Source organism: Apus apus, chromosome 15 (assembly GCF_020740795.1).
Source record: "Apus apus isolate bApuApu2 chromosome 15, bApuApu2.pri.cur, whole genome shotgun sequence".
NCBI lineage: Eukaryota > Metazoa > Chordata > Aves > Apodiformes > Apodidae > Apus > Apus apus.
The window spans coordinates 14482175-14505131 of NC_067296.1; the positions used below are offsets into that span (position 1 = coordinate 14482175).

Genomic DNA, 22957 nt, shown 5'->3' on the forward strand with positions numbered 1-22957 from the left:
AGGGCTGGCTTTGTCCTCAAGGACTTCGATTATGACTCAGCTGTAGTTTTATTTATTACTGTTTTTTTATTGTGCAGCTGGGACTCCTGGTGGTGAGAACAACTGACTCCTGGGGTGTGTTTCTGATCTCCACACCCCTGCTTTGTAGTCTCTTCCCAGCTCTGAGATCACCAGGGTGCCTCTTGCTGTTTGTTGTTTGTCCTGCAATCAGCGGAGTCCTGCAGGGAGAGGGATTCTTGTGAACGGTCACGGCTCTTGTTCCAGTGAGAGCCTCAGTTCCCTGGTGAACTTGGGATTCGCAGAAAACTCTACTTGTGTTTGCAAGGAGTGGCTGGCGGGGGCTGCCGGTGGCACGGAGCACACAGGGCTGCTCCATGGGTGCCTCACTGCTCTGGGGCCCTGCCTTTCTCCTGTCTCCGTGCTGCCCTTCACTCCCTGGTGCGTGGGTGGTGGTGGCCTCCTGGTGTCTGCCCATCATGCCTGGAAGTCCTTGCAATTCCCCCATCCTCCTTTATTTGCATCAGGCAACTTTTGTGACTCAGCCAAGAGAGGTTACATCAGCCCGTGGCCTCGTGACATGGTGTAGATGGGCAGAGCACCAGGCAGGGCCTTCCCCTGGGTTGGGTTCCCGTGAGTGACTTCTCCCTTGTCCCCTCGGTGCAGGGCGGGAGTTCCGGGTCATCATCATCAGCACGGTCCACACCAGCGAGAGCCTGCGCGTCTCGGCCTCCCACCACCTCGAGTTCTTCAACGAAGCCAGAGTGCTCAACACCATCATGACCCGGGCCCAGTCGCTGGTGGTGGCGGTGGGGGATGCTGTGGCCTTGTGCTCCCATGGCCAGTGCAGCAAGGTCTGGAAGCGCTTCATCCAGCAGTGCATCGAGAAGGGGAGTGTCTTCCCAGAGAGCCTGACGATGGCCCAGATCAAACAGGCTGCATGTGACAAGGAGAGCTGGAGTAGGAGGAGCCCAGAGGGGGACGAGGAGGACAGTGACACGGATTCCTGGAGCTCAGAGGCCGAGAGCATGAATCCTGATGATCCCATCCTCCAGGAGCTCTTAGATGAGAGCAAGAATGTGCTGGTGACGGTGTCAGAAGAAGGGCTGCTGAATGTGAAGTCTGAGGCTGCAAACCTGTGGGAAGGCAGGCAGGAATATGTCAGCTTCTCTTCTCAGATGATGCAGGAATATCTGCTCATGCACCCCAAAATGTACAAGAGGTGCGAGCTGATCAAAGAAGGGTTTGACAGAGCTTCTGCCTTCACCCTCAACGACTCTCCTGGGATGAACATTCAGATCAAGGGCAGGGTTCACTGTGGAATGGCCTTCACTGGGGACGAGGTGCTGGTGGAGCTCCTGCAGGGCAGCACAGCTGACAGCAGCCACCGCCCTCAGGGGAAGGTGGTGGGCATATTGAAACGCGCCGAGAAAGAACGGACCTTCATCTGCATGATGGATGAGTTTGATCCCCGGGTGATGATACCCATTGATCCCACTGTCACCAAAATATTTGTCCCAGGGCTGAAAGAGAAGCCCAACGTCATTCCCATCCGCAAGCTGGTCAATGGGAAGTACAGGGTTGTCAGCTGTGAGAAGATCAGCCACGAGAAAAGGAGAAGGCAGCTCTTCTGTGTCCAGGTCATCTCCTGGAGGGAAGGGTTTTACTACCCTTTGGGTGTAATAACAGAGGTTCTACATGCGGCGTTGACTTTGGAAGAAGGCCTAAAGATCCTGGACTTGGAGTATGGTTTGGAGAATAAATACCCAGCTGCTGTCACCAGGGAGTCAGCCAAATACACCTCCAGCAGTAAAATAAATGTCACCAAGGAGAATCTGAGGGACTGTCGGGGTTACCCCACCTTCACTGTCGACCCCCAAGGTGCCAGGGATTTGGACGACGCTGTCAGCGTCAGGGATCTTGGGCAGCACTACGAGATTGGGATCCACATTGCAGACGTGGCTGGCATCATTCCCAAAGGCAGCGCCTTGGACCTGGAAGCGAAGAAGCGAGGTGTCACCTACTATGCTCCCAACCAGGAGCCCGTGTGCATGTTCCCACCCCACATTAGCCAGGATGTCTGCAGCCTCCTGCCACAGAAAGAGCGTCGGGTCATCTCCTTGTTTGTCACCGTAGAAAAGAAGACTGGTGAGATTTTAAAGGGCATCTTCACCATCTCTGTGATCTGCTCAGACAGGCAGCTGTCCTACGAAGAGGCGGAGCTCTACATCAAGGACCGCTACAGGGGAGCAGCAGGGACCCTTCGTTTCAACACCCTGGAGGACTGTGTGGCTGTGGCTTATCACTTCTCCAGGATCCATCGGAAGCGTCGGCTGCAGGAGGACTGTTTCTATGACCAGCTGGATGAGGGGAGCTCCCCAGGTAACAGGGAATCCCATCAGATGATAGAAGAGTTAATGATCATGTTCAACAGTTTCGTGGCAGCGTTCCTCACCAACAAGGAGGACACCAGAACTGTCACTCCTCTGCGGTGTCAGTGTGAGCCGAGCCTTCAGCAGTTAACAGCCATGAAAAACAAGTACAGCCACCTTGTTCCTTTTTCCATCCATCTCACACACCACCTGGGAGAGGTGCGTCCTGGCCAAAACCCCTCTGACAATGTGGAGTTCAGCCTCCTGGCCCCCATCTGGGAGCACCTGCTGTCAGCCATTAGGGTCCGTGACTTCCCCAAGATGCTAGACCTTATTGTCACTGATGACATCCACCCGAAGCTGGCTCCCGTGGCCCTGGAGTTCAGGAGGCTGCTCAGCCGCTCCTATTTCAGCTGCTCCAACTCCACTGTCCAGTCCAAAGCAGGTCACTACTCCCTGCACGTCGACTCGTACACCTGGGCTTCCTCTCCCATCCGCCGCTACATGGACGTGGTGGTTCAGCGGCACCTTCATTCCGTGCTCCGCAAGAAGCCCGTGGTCTATTCCGTGGATGACATTGAGTTTCTCTGTCATGAATTCAACAGGAAGAATTCCAAGGCAGTGACATACGAGAAGAAAGCCCGCAGCCTGCAGATGGCCACCCAGCTGAAGGGCCAGGTCCTGCAGAAGATTGCCTTCGTAGTGGATATTGAAGGGACGAATAAGTACTTTAAAGCCCTGTTTCCACTGAACAAAGAGAGCCTTCCAGATCCCCAGATAATTAACTACAGGTCTCTCCAGCTGATAGAGCAGCCCATCTTCATCCAGCAGCGCAACTGCATGAGGCTGACGTGGAAGAGGAGGATGTACTCTGTGGAGACAATAAAGGAGCACAGCCTGCAGGAAGGACCAGTCCGCGACCACAGCATCACCCTGGTTGGCAGCCAGACCTGGCAGGATGTGCTGGCAGCCATCAAGCGTGAGGATCTGGAGACTGCAGCCACCCTCCTTGGGATGAGCAAGGACCGATACCAGAGGCACACGGGCTGGGTGAGGCAGAGCCAGTGCTCGCACTACGTGGAACTCTTCCTGGAGCTGAGCGCCGGCGACGCGCTGCAGTTCCAGCTCACCACTGATATCTACCGGGGTTTCCTGGTGCCCTCTGTGCAGCTGTGGTGTGTTACACCTGGGTTTGACATCTGCCTGCAGCACACAGAGAAGCCCATTGACTGCTTCTCCGCCTATGCCACCCTGCCATCCAAAGACAAGTACAAGCACACGATGGAGTACAGCAAGATCTGGATGCCCATGAGTGCCATGGAGTCTGCTTCATGTGCCGTGGCTGAAAATGACTCCATTGTCCTCCAGAAAGTCAAAATAACCTGGGCAAAGCAAAGGACAAGGAAAGGACAGCTGCAAGGGAGTTTTGTCGTAGACAAAAAATTTTTGGAGGAGTGCTCCATTGAAATGGACTTCAACCACTGTTACTTGTGCATTCGCTTAGGTGGGCTGAAGCTTGAGAGCCTTCAAAGCGAGGAGGAGTGCCTTATCCAGGGCCTCCAGAACCTGACTTTTTTTAACAAGGGCGGGTCAGAAGACAAGCTGATGGTTGATCCAGATACCTACACCTGGGTGGCTCATGGTGTCACTGAAGAGTCTGACGACAATGAGAAGTCAGACAGGACTGCTCAGTGTACTATAAACTTCTACATCCACTACATGTCTATGGAGAACATCCCTGTGGAGATCTCGCAGGCCTCTGCCAGCTTCACAGTGGAGCTCATACCCAAGATGCTGCCAGACATGTAAGTGTCCTTAGTGGTCATGCTGTGGTTAACCTGTCCATGCAGAGCCATGGCTTCCCATGGGGCTCCCTTGCTGACCTGGACTGCTCTGCTTGCTGCTGATCCCCTGAGAAATCTTTGCCCAGCTGCGACTGGTCGTGCTGTGGGGCAACTGGTGTTTGGTGGGGGTGGCAGCATTTCTCAGCTGTGTTCTCCAGATGGCCTCTTGCTCTTCTGGTTGACCTTGAGAACAGGGAGACAGGCAAAGGTGTCATGCTGAAATTCCCCCAGGCATCTGTTTCTTCCATTACTGGATTGCTGCACCGTGTGTCAGGAAAGGCTGGGGAAGCTCTGGATCTGGGTTTGCTTGGCAGAAGCACTCCCTGATTTCCCAATCATTCCCCTTTGTTGTTGCTGTGAAGCAAGATCTGCTGTCACTAAAGCAGAGCTGATGTCTAGTTTGTCCTTTGGACACAGCATGGACTGGTACTGCTATAGCTTTTCCAGGGCAGAATGTGCTTTCTTTTGTAATGTGAATTTTGGGAAAAAATGGGAAGCTAATCAAATAAAAAGGGGTTAGAGTTGGGACAGAAGTTGTGCTCCTTGCTCTCAACATCTTTGCAAGCTCAGCTCTTCAGACAGTTGAAAAATAGTCCCAGATGCAAAAGAGCAGAATAGGAGCAGTTTTGGTGAAAGTTCTTTATGGAAGGATTTAATGCACCACCAAAGCAGAGAGCGGGTAAATAAGACAGTTGTATGAGGCTGTATTACAATTTTTGCTATTTTATGCTACATTCCATTAATTCTTATTTCTCTCTGTCTGTCAGACGGAAGGAGAAGGCAATTTGGAAGCTCAGCTATGCTTCTGACCTTGCTAAAAGCATTGCCCTTGGCCATGAACCTCCTAAAAGAGGTAGGTGCAAATGTTCACCTTTCTTACCTCATGGCAGGTCTTACACTGCCAGACCAGGAGGTTCTCCTGCCACGCAGGGGAGAGGAGCTGCTAGGTTGGCACAGTGAAGGTCATAGGGACTCCTTGCTGGAGGGTGGCGTGGGTGCTGTTTCCATCCCCAGGACTCTCAGAGAAGGCTCATGGGCAGAACATCTTGGCACAGGACAAGGATTGCCTAGAGGTGGTCTTGTAAATGAGGCACGATTGCTTGTACCTTCTGCACCCTCCTGTTGAATGGCTGGTGTGCTGCCTTCAGTAACCTTCTTTAAAACCTCCTTTAAACTGGTTTTCTTGGCTCTTTCCATAGCAGTGACAATGTCCAAAATCCTGCAGCAAAAATCCTTTGATCTCCTTGGCAGCCTCAGGAAACTTAACCAGAGTCAGAACCAGGCGATTCTAAATGCTCTGAGGAAACCCTTCACACTCATCCAAGGGCCACCAGGTAAGGCTGGGGGGAAGGCATGAACACGTGTCTACTTCGTTGTGAAAGGCAGGTCAGAGCTAATCTGTTCATTTCACAGAATCATTTGCCTTGAAAAAGACCCTTAAGATCAAGTCTAACTGTTCACCTAATGCTACCAAGGCCACCACTAACCAAGGAGATCCCTAAGCATCACATCTGCACATCTTTTAAATACCTCCAGGGGTGGTGACTCCACCACTGTCCGGGTCAGCTTTTCCATAGGACCCTGGGGAAGACAGGAGAAGGTAGCATAGGCTGGCATCACCCACAGCTGTTCTAGGCAGTTCCCTTGGTTCTTGGTTTTGTTTCATGGCTGATTGTCTGGAAGCTGATCTAGAACGTGGGTGTTGTGGTTCAAGTGTTCTCAGTAACCTCCTTGTTTTTCTAGGCACAGGAAAAACTGTTGTTGGAACTCACATTGTCTACTGGTTCCATGAGCTGAATGAGAGGAATGAGGGGCAAACACCACCTTTGAAGTCTGAAGACAAAGAGGACAAGAGGAAGTGCATCTTGTACTGTGGCCCATCCCACAAGTCTGTTGATGTTGTTGCTGGTAACTATGAGTTTTCAGCCCCTGAGGTGGCTTGTAGGAGGGAGAACACATGGCTGTGAGCGGGAGGGTGGGAGACAGGAGAGGTGAAAACCTGGTCCTTACAGAATATCCCCCACTGGACCAATGAAGGTGGGATTGATGAGTGAGGGGTGCAGAGAAGAGGCAGCTGCGAGTGTCCTCAGCACCACCAGGGCCTGCTGCTTCCTGAGCAGAACTGTTCTCCTTCCCCAGGGATGCTGCTGAAGATGAGGAACCTGAAACCGCTGAGGGTCTATGGGGAGGCCATAGAGACCATGGAATTCCCGTACCCGGGCAGCAGCCGGAACCTCTCCCGCAAATCCCTGCGGGATGCCAAACCAAACCAGGAGCTCAGGTAGGACCGCGAGGCCCCCTGGGCTCCAGGAGAGCTGGGGAGTGATGTCCTCTGCATGGGTGAGGCTGAACAAGCCAGGGCAAATGCAGTTTCCATCCACCGCTGTGGAGCAGCACTGTTAACCTGCTTTGTAATTAATTTTTTCAAGTGGAGGTGTTACAGTCTGATGCCACACCTCGTCAGGAAACCCAGGTGTTGAAAGCATCCCAGATGTTTTCAGCTCTCTTTTGAGCAGCTCTAAAAGTCTCTTCCTTCATTCCTGCTTGCGACTACTAAAGAAAAGGGGCTGTATTTTGTGTCCTTGAGGGTGAATTGTAAAGGTGGAACAGTCTGGCTGGGACTTCTTTAGCTGGTGGGGTTTCTTCACACAGAGAAGACATGGTCTGCCTCCCTGCAGAGGTCACTTGGGTCTGTGTTGGGGGAAAATATTGATATGTTGGCTCTTTATTCAGGGAAATAATCCTGCATTACCGCATCCGGAAGCCACCCAACCCATTCTCGAAGAAGATCTGTGACTTTGATTCTCGGATGAAGAGAGGACTGCAGATCACAGAAGATGAAGTAAAGAAGTGAGTAGAACAAGACCCTGGTGAGAGCTGGCTGCTTTTGGCCATGTGCCACCTCTGGAGCACTGCCCAGAGGAGCAGTTCCCTCTCCTGGGAACACCAGCTCATCCGGGGGAGGGAGATGGAGCTATAAATGTTTTGGGAAAGTACAACCTCTGCCTGGCTCCTGCATGAGGAGCCTGGAGATGTTTCCCTTATGCATAACCCGGTGTCTTCTGCACCGACCACCAGGTACAAATCCTTTTTGTCATCTGCTCGTCAGTATGAGCTGTCAAAGCACGATGTCATCCTGTGCACGTGCTCTTCTGCATCTGCCGGTGCCCTGGAGCAGCTCAATGTCAAGCAGATAATCATCGATGAGTGTGCCATGTCCACAGAACCAGAGACCCTCATCCCTCTGGTCAGCCACCAACATGCTGAGAAGGTAAGTCCTTTCCAAAGATGCCTCTCTAGGATGGCTGCTCGGGGCTCTCAGACCTCTGCATGTCTCTTCTACTCCTCACCATGCTGCTCTTCCAAGTTTTATCAGGTTTGAAGGTTGTTCTTGGAAGTGTCTGTGATCAAAGTCTCTGTCTTTTGGCAGTTTTTTTCCTTTGAGGTGTAACTTTATACCCAAGTACAAAATATTAATGTGACAAGAAGCACAGAGCAGTTCTCAGTAGACTTACTACATAGTGTCTTTCTCCCTGTCAGATGGGAACAAGGTTCCACATTATCTGGGTCAGGATCTTTATATGATGCCAAACGTGGTCCTTGACTGAGGCTGCTGTAACCATAACATCAATAAGGAGCATCAAATGTTGGTCATCTGCAAATAGCTTTTCATGCAGCTGATTGTCTTCACCAGTGCCTCCACCCTCATTAGTTGAGGTGTCCACCCTTTGTTCCAGGTTGTTTTGCTTGGGGATCACAAACAGCTGCGGCCTGTGGTCAACAATGACTTCTGCAAGAGCCTTGGCATGGAGACGTCTCTTTTTGAGCGCTACCGGCACCAGGCGTTGATGCTGGACACTCAGTACCGCATGGTGAGGCCCTCCCGTGGGTGGTCACAGAAAATGCTGCTACCAGGGTTTGTCCCAAGCCACCAGGAAACAAAGATCCTCCGTTAGTGCTTTCCCTCCCTAGAGCCACAGAGTAACGCGCTCGCCCGCTGCCAGCTGTGGCACGGGGCGTTGCAGGTGGAGCCTGCTGCTGCGGGCTGAGAACTTCCTTGGGTTTCCTTCACCTCAGGTTCTCCCCTTTTTCTCTGCCAGCACAAAGGGATCTGCGCGTTCCCCTCCCAGGAGTTTTATAATGCACGGCTGAAAACGTGTCCCGAGCTCCGCCGCGAGGCCAGCGTGTTCCACCACAAAGATAACGGGTGCTGCCCTGTCATCTTCGGGCACGTGGAGGGGAAGGAGCAGTCCCTGGTGATTTCCACTGAGGAAGGAAACGAGAACTCCAAAGCTAACCCAGAAGAAGCGGCACAGGCGGTGAGGAGGCTCCTGGGGAACGGCTGGAGATGCAGAAGTGTCAGGATGTTGTGCAGGGGGGCTCTGGGGATCCGGGAGGGATGATGGGATCTAGGGTAGAGATGGCACCCTTGAGGCCACACCTCAAATCTTGGGGTCAGTTTGGGGCCCCTCACTACAAGAAGGACTCTCAGGGGCTGGAGTGTGTCCAGACAAGGGCAACAGAGCTGGGGAAGGGGCTGGAGCACAAGGGAGGAGCAGCTGAGGGAACTGGGGGTGTTTAGTCTGGAGAAAATGAGGCTGAGGGGAGACCTTGCTCTCTGCAGCTGCCTGAGAGGAGGTTGGTGCAAGGGGGGGGTGGGTTGATCTCTTCTCTCAAGGACCCTGAGCAAGGGGAGCAGCCCAGCTGGACACCATCGCTGTCCTGGGGACAGGGTGGTCTCCCCCATTGGTGGGGAGGGCTGGTTCCCTCTGGCCACCAGCTCCCAGCTGAGCAGCACCCCGCGCTCCCCAGGTGAGGATAGCGAAGCAGCTGACACTAGATGGCACCATCCGGCCGGAGAAAATCGCCGTCCTCAGCCCCTATAACGCCCAAGTGTCCGAGATCAGCAAGGGCCTCATGAAAGAGGGCATCCGCGGGGTGACCGTCTGCACCATCATGAAGAGTCAAGGTGAGGCTGGCAGGAGAGGGAAGGGCTGGGTCTGTTCTCTCCTGCCTTCCCGAGCACTGAAGGAACTTCTCACAGCAACGGTCTTCCAGCAAATTCTACTCCAGGGTCATTTCAGCCCTGGAGGAAGCATCCCTGGGCCAGATTTCTGGGTGGTTTGTGATTTTATGCAATAAATACTTTGGAAACCTCTGGGGTGCCCAGGCAGGGTGAGAGCAGAGCAGATGGGAAGGTGTCAGCTGCCTGAAGGGGGTTAAAGAGCTGCTCTTCACAGAGCAACGACCAGGGGTCCGATGGCCTCTGAAGCTGGAGAAAAGCCAATGGTGGCTGCAGTTTTGTGGGTCTTGCTGTAGGGAAACGAGTGTCTTGTGGGGTGGAGGGAGGCCAGACACTTCCTCCTAAAAAACCTAATATGGTTCAATTCCGTTTTCTAGGAAGTGAGTGGAGATATGTGATCCTGTCCACTGTACGCTCCTGTCCCCGGTCGGAGATTGATCGGAAGCCCACGAAGAGCTGGCAGAAGAAGTACCTGGGGTTTGTTACCGACCCAAACCAGGTCAATGTCGGCATCACGCGAGCTCAGGAAGGACTCTGCATTATAGGTGGGTCTCCTGGGAGTGTGCACAGGCCTGCAGGGGCACAGGATGCTTGGATAAAGAGGTGGGAGTCCAAACTAGGACAACCCATGGCCTTCATTTACTCTTCTGCCGTTTAGGCTCTCTGTGGGTGTGAAACTGGGCAACCTGGGCAAAGCAGAGGGCGTGCACGGGTCAGGGGCAGCATTTATCATTAGTTTCCCCCCCCCCCTCTGGCTCAGACCATGTTGTTTCTGTCACTTGCACACTAGAGCTCCCTCCTAGCAGAGTTTGGTGCTTGTTTTCCTCCTCACCACACAGGCTGTGATGTGTGGGGGAGCTGCTCGCACAGATGGCAGCACTGAAAAGGGAGCTGGGATTTCACAGAGATCTGGCTGAAGGAAATGTCCCTGCACGTTTGGTTCAAGTCACCATCCCTGAGGGTATTTAGAAGCCATGTGGATATCGTACTCAGGGACATGGTTTAGTGGTGACCTTGGCAGTGCTGGGTTAACACTTGGCCTTGGTGGTTTTGAAGGTCTTTTCCAACCAAAATGATTCAATGATTCTAAGTTATCCCACCCCCTTAGGCTAGAAATGTTAGACAAAAGCTTCTGTGATGGTATTGTCCGACCTTCTGGCCACTAACCCACTGCCCCATCATCCCTGTGCCCACAGGGAACCGGTACCTGCTGGAGTGCAACCCCTTGTGGAGGAGGCTGCTCCAGCACTACCTACAGCACCGCTGCTACACCACAGCCCAGGGGATTTGTATCAGGAAGACTCCAAGCCTCCGGCGGTGAGGGTAGGTCCTACCTCCAGGAGGCCATCCCTCTCTCCCTGAACTGCATTCTGTGTGCCTTGGGAAGGACACAATCTGTCCCTGGTGTCATGACCCATGGAGCCAAACGCAGCAGGGGGGACTCGGGCTCTTCCCCTGCAGCGCGGGCCCCGGCGTCTTGGGGATTCTTCGTCAGCGCAACCTTGGACAGGGACTTCCAGCTCTAGCAAACCAAAAAGCATTGGAAATGGATGGATGGGTGCGTGACTTTCTTGAGGATGACAGGGTTTTTTTAATGGTAAGATGCTCAGCAGAGCCACCCCTCCCATCCTACCTGCCAGTGCAGCTGCGCTTTGGGGACCAAATACTCGGTTCATTCATCAAGGGTGGAACAACTGCAAGGACTGTGGGCAGCAGAGTTGCTGTGTGCCACAGAGGACCAAAGCTTCAGAGGACTGCCACTCATTTTTAAACCAAGGCCAAGGAATTTTTAAGGCTTTTCGTTTCTCGAAGCAGAAAATCCACTTGCTTTGTTTTAAGTTGTTGTTGTTGTTGTTGTTGTGTGTTTTTTAAAGTGAAGGAGGAAAGCAAAGAGAGAGCCACGTGCTGCTCTTTGTCTGGCCAAAACGCTGTTCTCTGAGCATATAAATAGCACAGATCCAAGGCCAAGTTGATTGTGTAAATAGATTTACTTAGTCTTTGTACAAAAGAGATTGTCCTCACCAGTATAAGTTAGTGAAAAGTGAGGACCCCTCTGCCCAGGAAATGTTGGAATTTTTAAGCATATTTTAAACTGTTCAGAGTTTTATTTGAAATCTCCTGGAAGAGCCACCTCCTTTCCTACCCCATATTTTGTTTTTTTAAAGCTGCTTCTAATTTATTAACTTTTAACTCTATGAATTCATTTCATGGCCTTACGGCCTGAGTCTTTAAGAGCGGGGATGGCAGTTTGATCCATGTACCAGAGCGTGTGTGTGTGTATGATCTATCCTTTTTAATTTTAAGTAGCCAAACTGCTGTGAACTGGGAGATTCTCTGGAGGGAGCTGCCTCTGCCCTGTGCTGCGTGGCTGGTGCAGATGCACAGGGTGAAGTGGTGCTCTCTGCTGAATCATGGAGCTGCTTTTTGAAGCGTGGTATTTTTGAGGAAGGGGTGTCTTTTAGCTCATTTCAATTCTGAATGTAGGAAGTGCCTGCCTCAGATCCCCCCCTGGAGCATATACTTGGCTGTCTCTACATGTTCACGTGGGATGGAGCCAAGATGCAATCAGGGTGGTTTTGCACCAAGCAGATACTGTGCTGGGACACGAGCCCTCCTTGGTGTGAGGGTCCCCGTGACCTCACAGCCCTGTGGCAGGGAGTTTTGTCCCATGTTTGCAGTGGAAAATGCAGCGTGGCTTTCCCAGCTTGGAGGAATGTGCAATAAGAAAGTGTTTTGTCTGGAGAAGTCCTTATTTAACGCTGTGTTCCTCCTTACGACTCTCTTAGACTTGATTCAAGAACCTAGGGAGAAATATTGTCATTCTCTTCCTTATTTTAAACTACCTTCCTGCACTTCTGCACTGGGTGGGTTTGATCCCTATGCTAGAGCCCACCCAGGCTTGTCCTACTGAAGTGTAACAATGAGCATATGGCTCGTGATTCCATAAGGGACAGAAGTCCATAGGAAGGACCTCCTGCTGGTGCTAAAGATGCTTGATAAGAGCTGGTGAGATGTAAAGTTCATTGTTCTTCTTTGAAGTCACCCCAGCTGGGAGCTGAAAAGATTCCACACCAGCCTGATTTTGCAAATAATATTGCAATTCCAAACTAAGCTCCTCTGGGAATTGTTTTGCAGACTGCTGAAATGCAATGGTGTATCTCCAAGATGATGTGGAGAATTGCAAAAGATGCAGGAATTGTTGGGATAAATCCTTTAGTGTAGTGCCAGCATCATTCTAACAAAGTCACCTTGGTCCCTTTAGAACCAGCAGGTCTTATTTTCACCATCTAATGCAAGTGGAGAGACTCTCCTCTGATTGTTTTGGGTTTTTTTTTCTGGTTATTTCATGACATTTCATGACATTTCATTACAAATGAGACTCACCCCACATGTAGTGGCTGAGTCCAGTGTTCTTGTGTGGGGTTTGGCCACATTTTTGTCTAGACCAAGAGAGAAACCTCACAAAGCATCTCTTTGCTCTCAGTGGGGAAAAAATGTTTACTGCTGCTCTTTGGAGGGTAAAGCCTGGACAGAAACGCTTTGCTTGGTCACTTCTGTGTTACAAGAAAATGTACATTTTATTTTTGTTTCCCTCTGAAGGTGTATTTTGTAACTGGTGTTAAGAAACCACTACCCTAGAGCACCCAAAGAGCAGAAATAGCCAGGCTGGACTCTGGGGCTGCCTGGGCTGTGAGCAGGTACCTGCAGAGTTGGTGACAAAGCTGCCAAAGTCAGGGATAGCAGGAAGTGCAATTAGTCATATTTTTAATAGACTGTTAGTGACAGCTGGATATCATGTTCTTGTCCTTATGCTCACGGATAGAGAGAATCATAGAGGTTAATGTAGGGGGAAAAGTTCAAAGTCGTCTGTTTGCATCTGAATTTACTTTTGAAAGAATGTTTATGTTTAAGCACATGTTCTTAAAATACTTACAAGAAACGAAACCCACCAAAGCTTTGGTGATTCCCGCAGCACGGGGTGTCTGTCCCAGCACAGGCTCTACGGTTCCTGCAGCTCACAGACAACAGGACATTGTTGCAGGACACACATGCTGGTTCATCCAACAGGATAACTTGATTCCCTCAGCACCAGCTGGAGCTGGAGCCCAGGATGAGCCTTGGGAACCTGCCAGGTGTTGGTCTGTGATGGTCTGTGCGGCTGCAGCCGTCGCCCTGTGTCCAGCAGGGAAATTCCAGCAGTCCAGAGCTAGGAGACCTCTCCTTGGCTCTGCTGGCACAGGAGAAGCCCACTGGGCTGTTTTCTGAGGATTTGGACAGGTTTGTGTAGGACAATCAATTTTCTGCAATAAATTGTTTGATTGTTTTTTAAATAGGAATGAAATGTTAAGTCTCATGAAGTATAAATGAAGGAACCCTCGATGTGGCAGGTTTTTATCTTTTGTATGTCTGTGACTTGCAGCAAACCTCAAATGATGTTTTGGATACAAATATTTTTACCTGCTTCTACCATTTCTATGAATGAACCTCAACATTCCTCTTTTTTTTATATTTAAGCCATAATTGTAAGAATGATTTGAATTTATTTAAGTAATAAATTTTATTACTGGAAGGTTGGTGTATGTGGTGGTTTGACTGGACAGACTGTGTGGGGACAGCTGCATGTGGGCTCAGCCAGATGGTAAAAAAGGAAATGAGTGTTAAGGCCCCATCCCTGGCAGTGTTGAAGGGCAGGTTGGATGGGGCTTGGGGCAACCTGGGCTGGTGGGAGGTGTCCCTGCCCATGCAGGGGGGATGGAACTGGATGGGCTTTAAGGTCCCTTCCAACCCAAACCAGTCAATGATGGTGATGAACTGCAGTACATGGCAGAAAAGATTCTTTCCTACATATTGGTCATGTGGATATATCACCCTTCCCTGTTTGTTGTGGAGGTTCTGGGGGGGTTGTTGGGGTTTTTTGTTGTTGGATTATTTTTTTTTAATCAGAGAGATCTTTTCATGCACCGTAGAGGGATGAACATGAAATGATACTGAGGTACCTACAAGGCACAGGGCGTAGAGGGTGAGAGGAACCAGAGAGGGATGTAAGGTGAGTGATTTGAAGAGCTTAGGAATCAGTTCCAGTGTTTCGGAGGAAGGATGTGGGAGAAAACAAACAAACTAACTAACCTGGGGTAAGCAAACGAAAACGTCCCTGCAAGAAGCTGGCACTGGGCACCTTTCAGTGGCTGGAAAGCACTGGATGATGGAGATGCCTCTGTCTCCTGTGCTTTGCATCTGAGGTGTCCTGCAAGGCTGCCTGCTTCCAGCTGCTCCCATCTGACAGGTCTGGCAGCAGGAAGTGAAGCGTTGAGTCCCAAATTCAGCCTATGGATGTTGTTTTGTGTGAAAAATTTGGAATGGGTCACTGTTAAGCTGGAAAGATTTGGGGAAGGTGCTTGTACAGCTGTGGTTGAAAACAGACCACGTTCAGTTTTGTGCACGCTTAAGGTTTAATTTTTCTCATTAATCTTTTTCAAATAGATAACATGAGAAAAATGTTGTTGGGTGTCACCTCATCCTCCTGGTGCACAAGAGTCTTCAACAGCATCAGGTTTTTGTCTTCAATATAATGCTGTCGTGCCATTCTTCCAAGACAAATGTGTGAGTGACTGGTCTTCTAATCGTGAATTTGTATGTTCTGCCAGGCTGCAGGTTCTGCACCATGCAGGTGTCAGAGGAGACAACGTGACACCCACGGTATCCCATCTCTGTCTGACTCCCAGTCAGTAGCTGGAAGTGCAGCTCATATTTTTCAAGGTGTGACTCTGGGTTTTCAGTGCACCACTTGAGCTTGGCACGGTCCTTGCATGCAAATGATTCTTTTCGATCAAAAATCAGTGGCTTCTTTGTACGGAGAGTGAGGCTGATGTTGGGGAGTCCAAGGCCTCCAAGATCTGCGTGTGACACCAAATGGTGCTTGACGTAGAGATTTTCTGGCACTTTCAAGGAAAGGAGAGTTTTCATATACTGTGAGAGCTTAAACATTCTCTGCCTTATCAAGTCCCACTGGGAGAGGAAAGTTCCCATGTCGCAGGTCTCTATGTAACAGATCAGCTCCTCCCGACCTCGTTCCAGCTGTTCCAGCAGCTCAGCTGAAAGCAACAGCAGGATTTCAGTCTGTTTTTTCCCCACCTCCCGCACCTTCTGGAAGCGGCAGGGGTCTATTAGTTGGAAGATGTCAGTGTGAAATATCAAGTCGTTCTCTTGTATCACGCTCACGTGTGTGGGCTCAACCTCCAGGTAAAAGTAACATTTCTTCAGCAGCTCAGCCTTGTTCTGCTGGTCCTGGAGGTGGTGGAGGCTCAGGTCAGTGTGCAGGGTTTGCACAACGAGGTTTTTCCTTTCCAAATACTTCTCCCAGCTGGCATTGTCTTGTTGCTCTTGACTGCATGCAGTAGCCTCTGAGCTGGTTTCAAATTCATTCAAAATCCCAGCCATGATTCCAAAGCTCAGTTGCTGTGTAAGAAAGCAGCAATAACAACATCATTAAGAACCAAAAGAAAAGCAGCTGGGAGGGAGGATGATCTTGGCTGTGACTCTTCTAACTACAGCTTAGGTTATAAATCTGTAGATGGGAAATAACTGTTAGACTCAGTGTAGTTCCAGAGGAATTTTCATTTATACTTGTATGGTTTCTAATGTTCTGTATAGTCTTTTCTAGATTTATTTCAACCAACTGGTCTCCTGCTGCCCCCCCTTGAGGGGTTCTACCTCTGCTTAATACATTCACTGTTAGGAACTATTTTCTAATATATCCTGCCAAAATTTCTCCCTATCTTATTATGTTCGGTTTCACTCTAATTAGATGCCTTTGTTCTCCTGCAAGCAATTTATTTTCATTCTTCTACATCTCTGAAGTTGTCTGTTTTTCTCTCTTTGTAATCTGCCAGGCTGTTGAGGTTTGAGACCCATCTTCTGAGCTGGTTCCTCCAGCTACACAGTCACCTTGGTGATTCAAATTAACCCTCTGCCCCCCAGGCGAGCAGGTAAGCAGCAGGCAGACCCTCCCAGCAGCTTTCACAAGGAATGCTGGTGTTTGTCCTTGCACCTCTGCCTTCACCAGTGGGCTGGCAGCCACAGCCTGACCATGTTTTTGGTCGTGCATTGCTTTCTTTTTCTTTTAGTTTACATCACCTGGATCCATGATTATCTACTTGCTTTCTTCTAGAAGCTGTCAGTCTATAAATCATACAAGAGGACGAAACCCACATAAAGCACCTGTGAACAGGTAACAGTTGGCTGTTAAGAAGGTGTTTTGCTAGTGGTCCTTTGTCTGTCTTAGTCTTGGATGCTTTGTTTAGTGGCCAAGCCCTGCTTGGCAGGGCCTGCCGAGCCAAGTCAGAAGGTGTTTCTCTGTTGTGCTGCAGCTGAAGTGTCTGTGGCCCACACAGCTTGTGTATCATAACCATGGCTAGATACACAACTTACTCATGTATCATAACCAAAAATTAGCTAAATAAATGCCTGTGTCCCTGTTGCTGGTGATGTTGTGATGAGAACCCAGACTGATGTGGAGAACGTGGCTTTCCCAAGCTGAACACACTCCATTTGAAAAAGAAATACAGAATTCTGAAAGGAAGATTTTGTGACCCCAGTGAGACTGTGATGATCCACTCCAGCACTGGGCAGCTTTCCTCCTACTAAGTCATTTTCTGGTTATAATTATTTAAGTTATTCTAGTAACTGAGCTATTTTAATTCTTACAAGTCTTGTAGAAGCTGGATGGTGATACCTACTTGGCAAAGCTTTTTCTTAGCCTCATTTTCCCTAAATATGTAACAGAACTGATAACACTGATAAACACTTCCTGATAGGAATGTCAGGCACTTGTAAACCTTGGGGCTGTCTGGCCCCCAGCTGCACTACAATTCATACTAATCCACTCGTTCGCAGCAAGGTTGTTTTTTTTTCCAAGAGAGCTGTCAACTGAAAGAAACAAGCTGTATTTCCTTTTCACTGTTTTCTTAAAAAAACCAAACCTATCTGGACGGAAGCAGTGCCAGCTCCTGGCATCCCCCTATGGATGCAGCAGGGACAGCACATGCACCACTACCTCACCCTGCTTCCAGCGCCGCTTGGCTCCCCAGAGCTGCTGTTTGCCCACAGACAGAGCTGTGCTTGTGCTTCTTTTCTCTCTTTTTATATCCCTTTTTATTTTCTTACCAGACACTCCTGTTTTCCCAGTAGTGCTGCAGTGTTTGCAGCCTGGGAGGCTGCAGGAACTTGGGCTGGGGGCTGCCTGGCCCCCGGGCTCCCCCAGGACAGGGCTTTTGGGGTGGAAAGGGGCACCTGGGGGAGCCGCAGTCACCCCAGCACCTTTTCCACGGCTCAAACGCAGCCCCTCAGCCCCGGGCTGGGCGACAAGCCCTGGACCCTCTGGCAGGGGCCAGGCCTGGGGAGACCCTCCGTGTCCGACCCCGACCTTCCGTGTCTGACCCCAACCCACCTTGTCTGACCCCAACCCACCTTGTCTGACCCCGACCCAACGTGTCCAGCCCCAACCCCCCGTGTCCAGCCCCGGGGTGCTGGGACCAGCAGCCCCCTCACTGCCACACGGTTGCCATGGCGACCATTGTGCTCTCATGATGCTGGGGGGTCCCTGCCTGCCCCCCCCAACTGCCCAGCCCCGGGGACAAGGCTCCAGCATCCTGGGCAGATGTGGGCACCCTTCCCTCCTCCTGCACTCAGTTCCCAGCACCCAGCGAGGCTGAGCCCCCTGCACCCCCTGCACTCCCCCGCCCTCTACCCCAAGCCCCCACTCTTTGCCGTGATGCTTTCTGCAGTTTTGGGGTTGTGGGGATGTGCCCCACTTGTCCATGGGACTGCAGGGCCCACGACCATTTGTACCTCTCTTTCCCTAAATCTCAGTAATCTGCTACTCAGCTGCTCCCTTTTGCCCTCCAGTCCCTGGGGAAAGGTGGTACCTTGGGTTTGGTGACACCAGGCTGGCACAGGGCAGAGCAGCTGTCCTGACCTCACAGAGGGGCTGAGGGCTCCACCCAGCAGCACAGAAGGCAGCACTCAGCCCAGGAAAGGACCCTGCCCTGAGGGGTTTGTGATCCCTGGGGCATCCAAAAGACAATTTCCAAATCTCTGCTTCCCTGGGCGAGCGCCACGACCAGCGTGTCCGTCAGCAAACAAACCGTCCTGGGACTGAAGGGGCCTTTGTGCTCCCTGCAATCAAATCTTTGGGTCAGGCTCAGCCTCAGCGCTGCCTTCTACCCTGAGCTGCTGCCTCTCTGCTGAGCTCTCCTAATTGAATGACAGGCAAGATCCACAGCACCTGCCCTGAGCTGCTGCTTAAAGATGAAGGGAGGAGGTGATCTGTCATTTTAAGAAATCAATGCATCTTCTCAAGGCAGCCAGAGCTTACAGTTCCATTTCACAGCTGCCAAGAGATTATACAATTGTCAGGTGTGATTCTCTAGCAGACAAGGAAGATAACAAATATGAGTGAAAGCAGGCTGATAGCCTTGCTTGGCAGGGAGGGCTTGCAGACCATTTGCTAATAATGCCCAGTTTCTGCAGGAAATGGGTGTTCACAGTCATGTCATGGATCCCAGTTCCATTACCTGTCCTTTTCCCTTGGCCCTGGTGGTCTGGGGGGCTTGCAGACATTCAAAGGTTCCTATGGAGATTCAGCAGCCCTCACCTCCTGTTCTGGCCATGGCCTGTGCCAGATGCCCAGGGAGGAGTTTCAAGCAAGTCTTGCACTTCGTATCCATTCCCCTTGGCACTCTCCCAGCCCAAGATTTCTGAAGATGTGATGGCATCTTTATATTTAATACCTCTCAGTGGAGAGCATGTCTGCCTTCAAGCTGCAGAGGTCTGGGCTCTTCAGAGTGCTCCTGTACCCCAGAGCTGACCTGGAAAAGGTGGAGATAGAAGGTGAAATTATTGGACAGCTGAGCTGAGAACAGTAGCTGAGCTGCTCATGCAGCAAAGGTGAAGTCCTGAGCTTAGCAAGCTTTGCTGCTCGTTTTGGCAGGGTTAGGATGTAACCCAAGCACTTTCCATGAGCACAGCTTGGGTTTATTGCTGGAGCTGTGCAGAGACTTCTGCGCTGAGCCTGCTTGTGCTCCCCATTGTCATGAAAGCTAACCTGCATCCCAAATTTACCATGGAACAATGGAATCCCTTTGCCTGCCCTATCCTGAACAGCTGGTCAAGCTGCTGTCTTGGTTTTAGGAATATGAGCATTAACCTGCTCATAATCTGCAGCTGAAATGCTACTGTTCTCAGTTGCTTTGCAACAGGGATCAATTCAACTATGGAATTTTATAGCACTCTATGAATTTCTTTGAATTAATAAAAACATAAGCATTCAAACACCATGTACCCTCTTTTCCCCCCCCCTCTCATCAGCTGAGCTGTCTCTGTAGCAGAGCTGACAGCCATTATCTGCCACGTTTGTCTTTCTGCCCTGTCCTCCTGCTCACAGCATCAAAATAAAGAACTTGTTAGTCCTGTCTTTGAGATCAAGATATAAGCAAACAATTGATTTTCCTCCCTCTTCTCATTAGTAAGTTCTGACACTTAATAAAACATATATTTCCACTCTCAGGGCAAGTAAAACACCCAGATAGTGCCTGTCAGAGAGAGCTGGGAGCAGGGATTCATCTTTATGGAAAATCAATCGCTGGAAGTGAGAAATTGGCAGAACCCAAATTAAAAGTCGCTGCCAATTTCTGTCTTCATATTTCATGTCTGCTGCATTTCTGAAACAGTAATTTCACTGCAGAGGAAACCACCACAGAGACAGTGGAGGAGGATGGACTTTGTGTCTGGCTCTTCCTCTGCTGCCTCCAGATGGGACCAGGTGGGTGAAGGTGGCTGTCAGGTGTGGAGCAGCTCTTTGGGTTTGAGATGATCCCTGTCCTGGGGAGAGAGGCTATTCACCACAAATCTTCCTGCTAGAGCTCATGTCACCATGGCTGTTGCTGCTCCCAACATCACCAGCTCCTCCAGGGTTCCTGACTGTGTCCCTGCATCCCTGGATGGTTCCCATACCTTGTGTTTGCCTGGCCCCACAGGACCAGGACTTTCGGAGCAGGGCTGCACTGAGCTGCCCCAGCTCCCACTATCCCAAGGGTGTGACCAATTTGCTCAGTGCTTGCTCCCCAGCACCACTGGTGCCTCACACACCTGAAATAATTTATCCATTCCAGATATATCCCGAGTCTAAATCATCGCTACACACCAGGGAACTTGCTCTGCTCATCAGGCTGTGATTCAGGAGGCTCACTTTGAGAAGGAAGAGGGATGTAAGTTTTCTGAAGGACCTGGGAGGGGGAAAACTACCCTCTTGGGATGCAAAAGCCCCAGCTGGACCAGGTCAGGAAAGAGTTAATTGTGTCCCCGAGGCAGCAATTATCTCCAGCTCATTACACCCAGTAATGGCAGCTGGGGTGGGAGCCCCACAGCCGGGACCCGCTGGAGCTCGGGGTGGCTGCCTACAGCAAGGTGAGAAGCTTGTGGGTTTGGAGGCTTTGCTCACAGGGATTCTCACCTCGGGGGCCTCATCCAGCCCTGGTGCCGGTTGTTCCCGGGGGGCTGCAAAGCGCGGCAGGAGCAGGGAGGTGTCTCTGGCGCTGCTGAAGCCCCGCGGGGGGCAGGAGGGCCAGGCCGGGGTCACGCCCGGGGCAGCTCATCCCTCGCGGCGCTCGCAGGCGGGTCCCGCGGGAAGCGCAGGCTCTGGCAGCTCGGAGCGGGCTCGGAGGCAGATGCAATTCTGGAGAACAAGATTCCCTTGCAAAACCTGAAAAAAAAAAATAAAATTAAAATAATAATAAAAAAAAATTTGAAGATCCTGGCTGAAAAGCTTGTTTAAAGATCTTATCTCTGGCAGAGGAAATAAGGACTTAATTCCCTCCCTTGCTGCTGCCTCCCAGCTCATCTTTGCAAATGCTGGGTCCCCAGAGGAGCCCAGGCCATTAACTGTGCCAGGAAACGAGCTGGAGAGAAGTGGCTTTTGTTCGTGGACTTGAGACTGGCCTGAAGTGGCTCTGGGTGAAGCTGCTGCCTCTGCCACGTGCAGCCCCTGCGGTGGGGAGAGGCAGGGAGGGTGTGCACGGGGTGGGCACAATGTGCCCTGTGCCCTGCACAGCTCCACAATGTGCCTTTGAGACAGATGGCAGAGGAAAAAAAAAAAAAAAAAAAAGTGTATTTTGCTTTCTGACTTGGCCATCGTTGTTCTCTGAAGCCTTGGTTGGAACTGGGAGGTGTTTTGGGGTGACGCTGCTCCCCCAGGCATGGGGCCATCCCACCCAGACTTGGGGCAGTGCTGCTCCTGTCCGAGCTGGCCCTGGAGAGCTGCCAGGGTCCTGTGTGCAATGGGAGACAAGGTAGTCCCTAAGTGACAGGTGGATCCCATCCATTACCCACAGCGGGGCTGGGCTGTCCCTGTGCCCAGCAACCCCAGGACTGCCCTGCAGCTGAACGGGGGGGACAGAGGATGAGGAGGGGTCACCCTCCTGCCTTGCAGCAGAGCGGGCAGGGGGAGAGCAGAGCCCCCCTGCTGGTTCGTCACCACCTCCACCCGCACCACGAGCCTCGGCTGAGTCACCTCCCAGCGAGCAGGGTGTGTGGGCTCAGCGCTGCTCATCCCCTGCTTGGCTGGAGCCCGACACGGGGAAAAGCGGAGCTGCTCATCAGCGCCGAGAGGAGGCAGCTGAGTGTCCTGTTCCCACACAACGGGTCTCGCTCTCATGCAACCAGCTGGGGTCTCTTTGTGGTCCAGCAAGGGCTGCTTAAGTGGCTGCTGCTTGAGGAGCTCGAGAGGTCTTAAAAAAAACATATATATATGGCTTTATGTTGTGCATGGAATGACTTAGTGCTCTGGGTGTGTAATGCTCTGCCAGGGCCTCTGTGGAGAGGAGGCTCTTGACAATGTTCCTCATGTGCTGGAGCTGGGAGAGGAAGCAAAGCTGGTGGCAGCAGCTCCTTGTTCCTCAGGGCTGAGGTTGGTGCTTGCCCAGCTGGCATGGGAGGCCGTGTCTGGCCTCGTGGCCATGGGGGCTGCCACAGGTCTCCTTGCCTATCCCACCCTGCTGCCTGCTCCCTGCCTGCCCACGGCCTTTGCCATGTGCTGCTCTCCCCCAGCACGTGTCCTCTCCAGGTCCCCAAGGAGCAGCAGGGCAGGGAATGGCTGGTGCTGGGACTTTTGTCAGCTATCAAGTAATTGAAGTCTTTGCAGCGCTTAGCAGCCCTCTTTGCATATGAAATTGCAGGTCTCCAGAGAACAAATCCAGCCTGAAATGTTCCTCCTGGTGACTGACACACCAGCCTCTCTCTGGTAAGGATGTTAAAAGCTTTTCAGCTGTGCTGTGTGGTCACCTGCCCTCACCAGCTTCTCCCCTGCAGTGTGGTGGCACAAGTGCAAGGTTACCTGGGCTCCCACCCCAAGCTCCAGCTGGAGTTCATCTCCATCACGTCTGCAGGAGCCAAGCTGGGGCCTGTGGGGAGCACATGGAGCACGTTACCTGTCCAGTCACAGACCAGCAGGATGTCACGAATCTAGAGGTTGGTAAAATGATCCTCGTCGCTGGTGGAGCTTAAAAGGAAGTGATGAGAGCCAAAGGAGCCTCCCTGGAGGTGCAGCAGAATTTGTGCTGGGGAGTTTGCATATGGTGGGGGTCAGTGAGCCATGTCCAGGGCAGCAGGATTCCACAGCATCTCTGCAGGTCAAAGGGAGCATCTCCTGACAAACCTTTCCTCTGCTA

General features: G+C 51.4%; 2 protein-coding genes across 4 annotated transcripts in view; one reads left to right on the forward strand and one right to left on the reverse strand.

Annotated features, from left to right (window-relative positions):
* The window catches only part of HELZ2 (helicase with zinc finger 2), a 28088-nt gene extending 14282 nt beyond the window's left edge, over positions 1-13806 (forward strand). For all 3 annotated transcript variants that reach the window (XM_051632727.1, XM_051632730.1, XM_051632729.1), the window contains exons 9-20: positions 664-4174; positions 4981-5066; positions 5413-5547; positions 5957-6121; positions 6353-6494; positions 6947-7063; positions 7292-7484; positions 7951-8085; positions 8314-8532; positions 9026-9182; positions 9614-9781; positions 10433-13806. In XM_051632727.1, coding sequence (XP_051488687.1) covers positions 664-4174; positions 4981-5066; positions 5413-5547; positions 5957-6121; positions 6353-6494; positions 6947-7063; positions 7292-7484; positions 7951-8085; positions 8314-8532; positions 9026-9182; positions 9614-9781; positions 10433-10557 — 5153 coding nt within the window. In that variant the 3' untranslated portion in view covers positions 10558-13806. The remainder of the gene's footprint in view (positions 1-663; positions 4175-4980; positions 5067-5412; positions 5548-5956; positions 6122-6352; positions 6495-6946; positions 7064-7291; positions 7485-7950; positions 8086-8313; positions 8533-9025; positions 9183-9613; positions 9782-10432) is intronic.
* Positions 13807-14480: 674 nt separating this feature from the next.
* Positions 14481-15716, reverse strand: FNDC11 (fibronectin type III domain containing 11; the record flags this gene model as incomplete). The annotated part of the gene is made up of 1 exon (XM_051633417.1): positions 14481-15716. A coding segment is annotated over one exon (933 nt), but the record flags the coding sequence as incomplete, so codon positions are not given.
* Positions 15717-22957: the final 7241 nt, after the last annotated feature.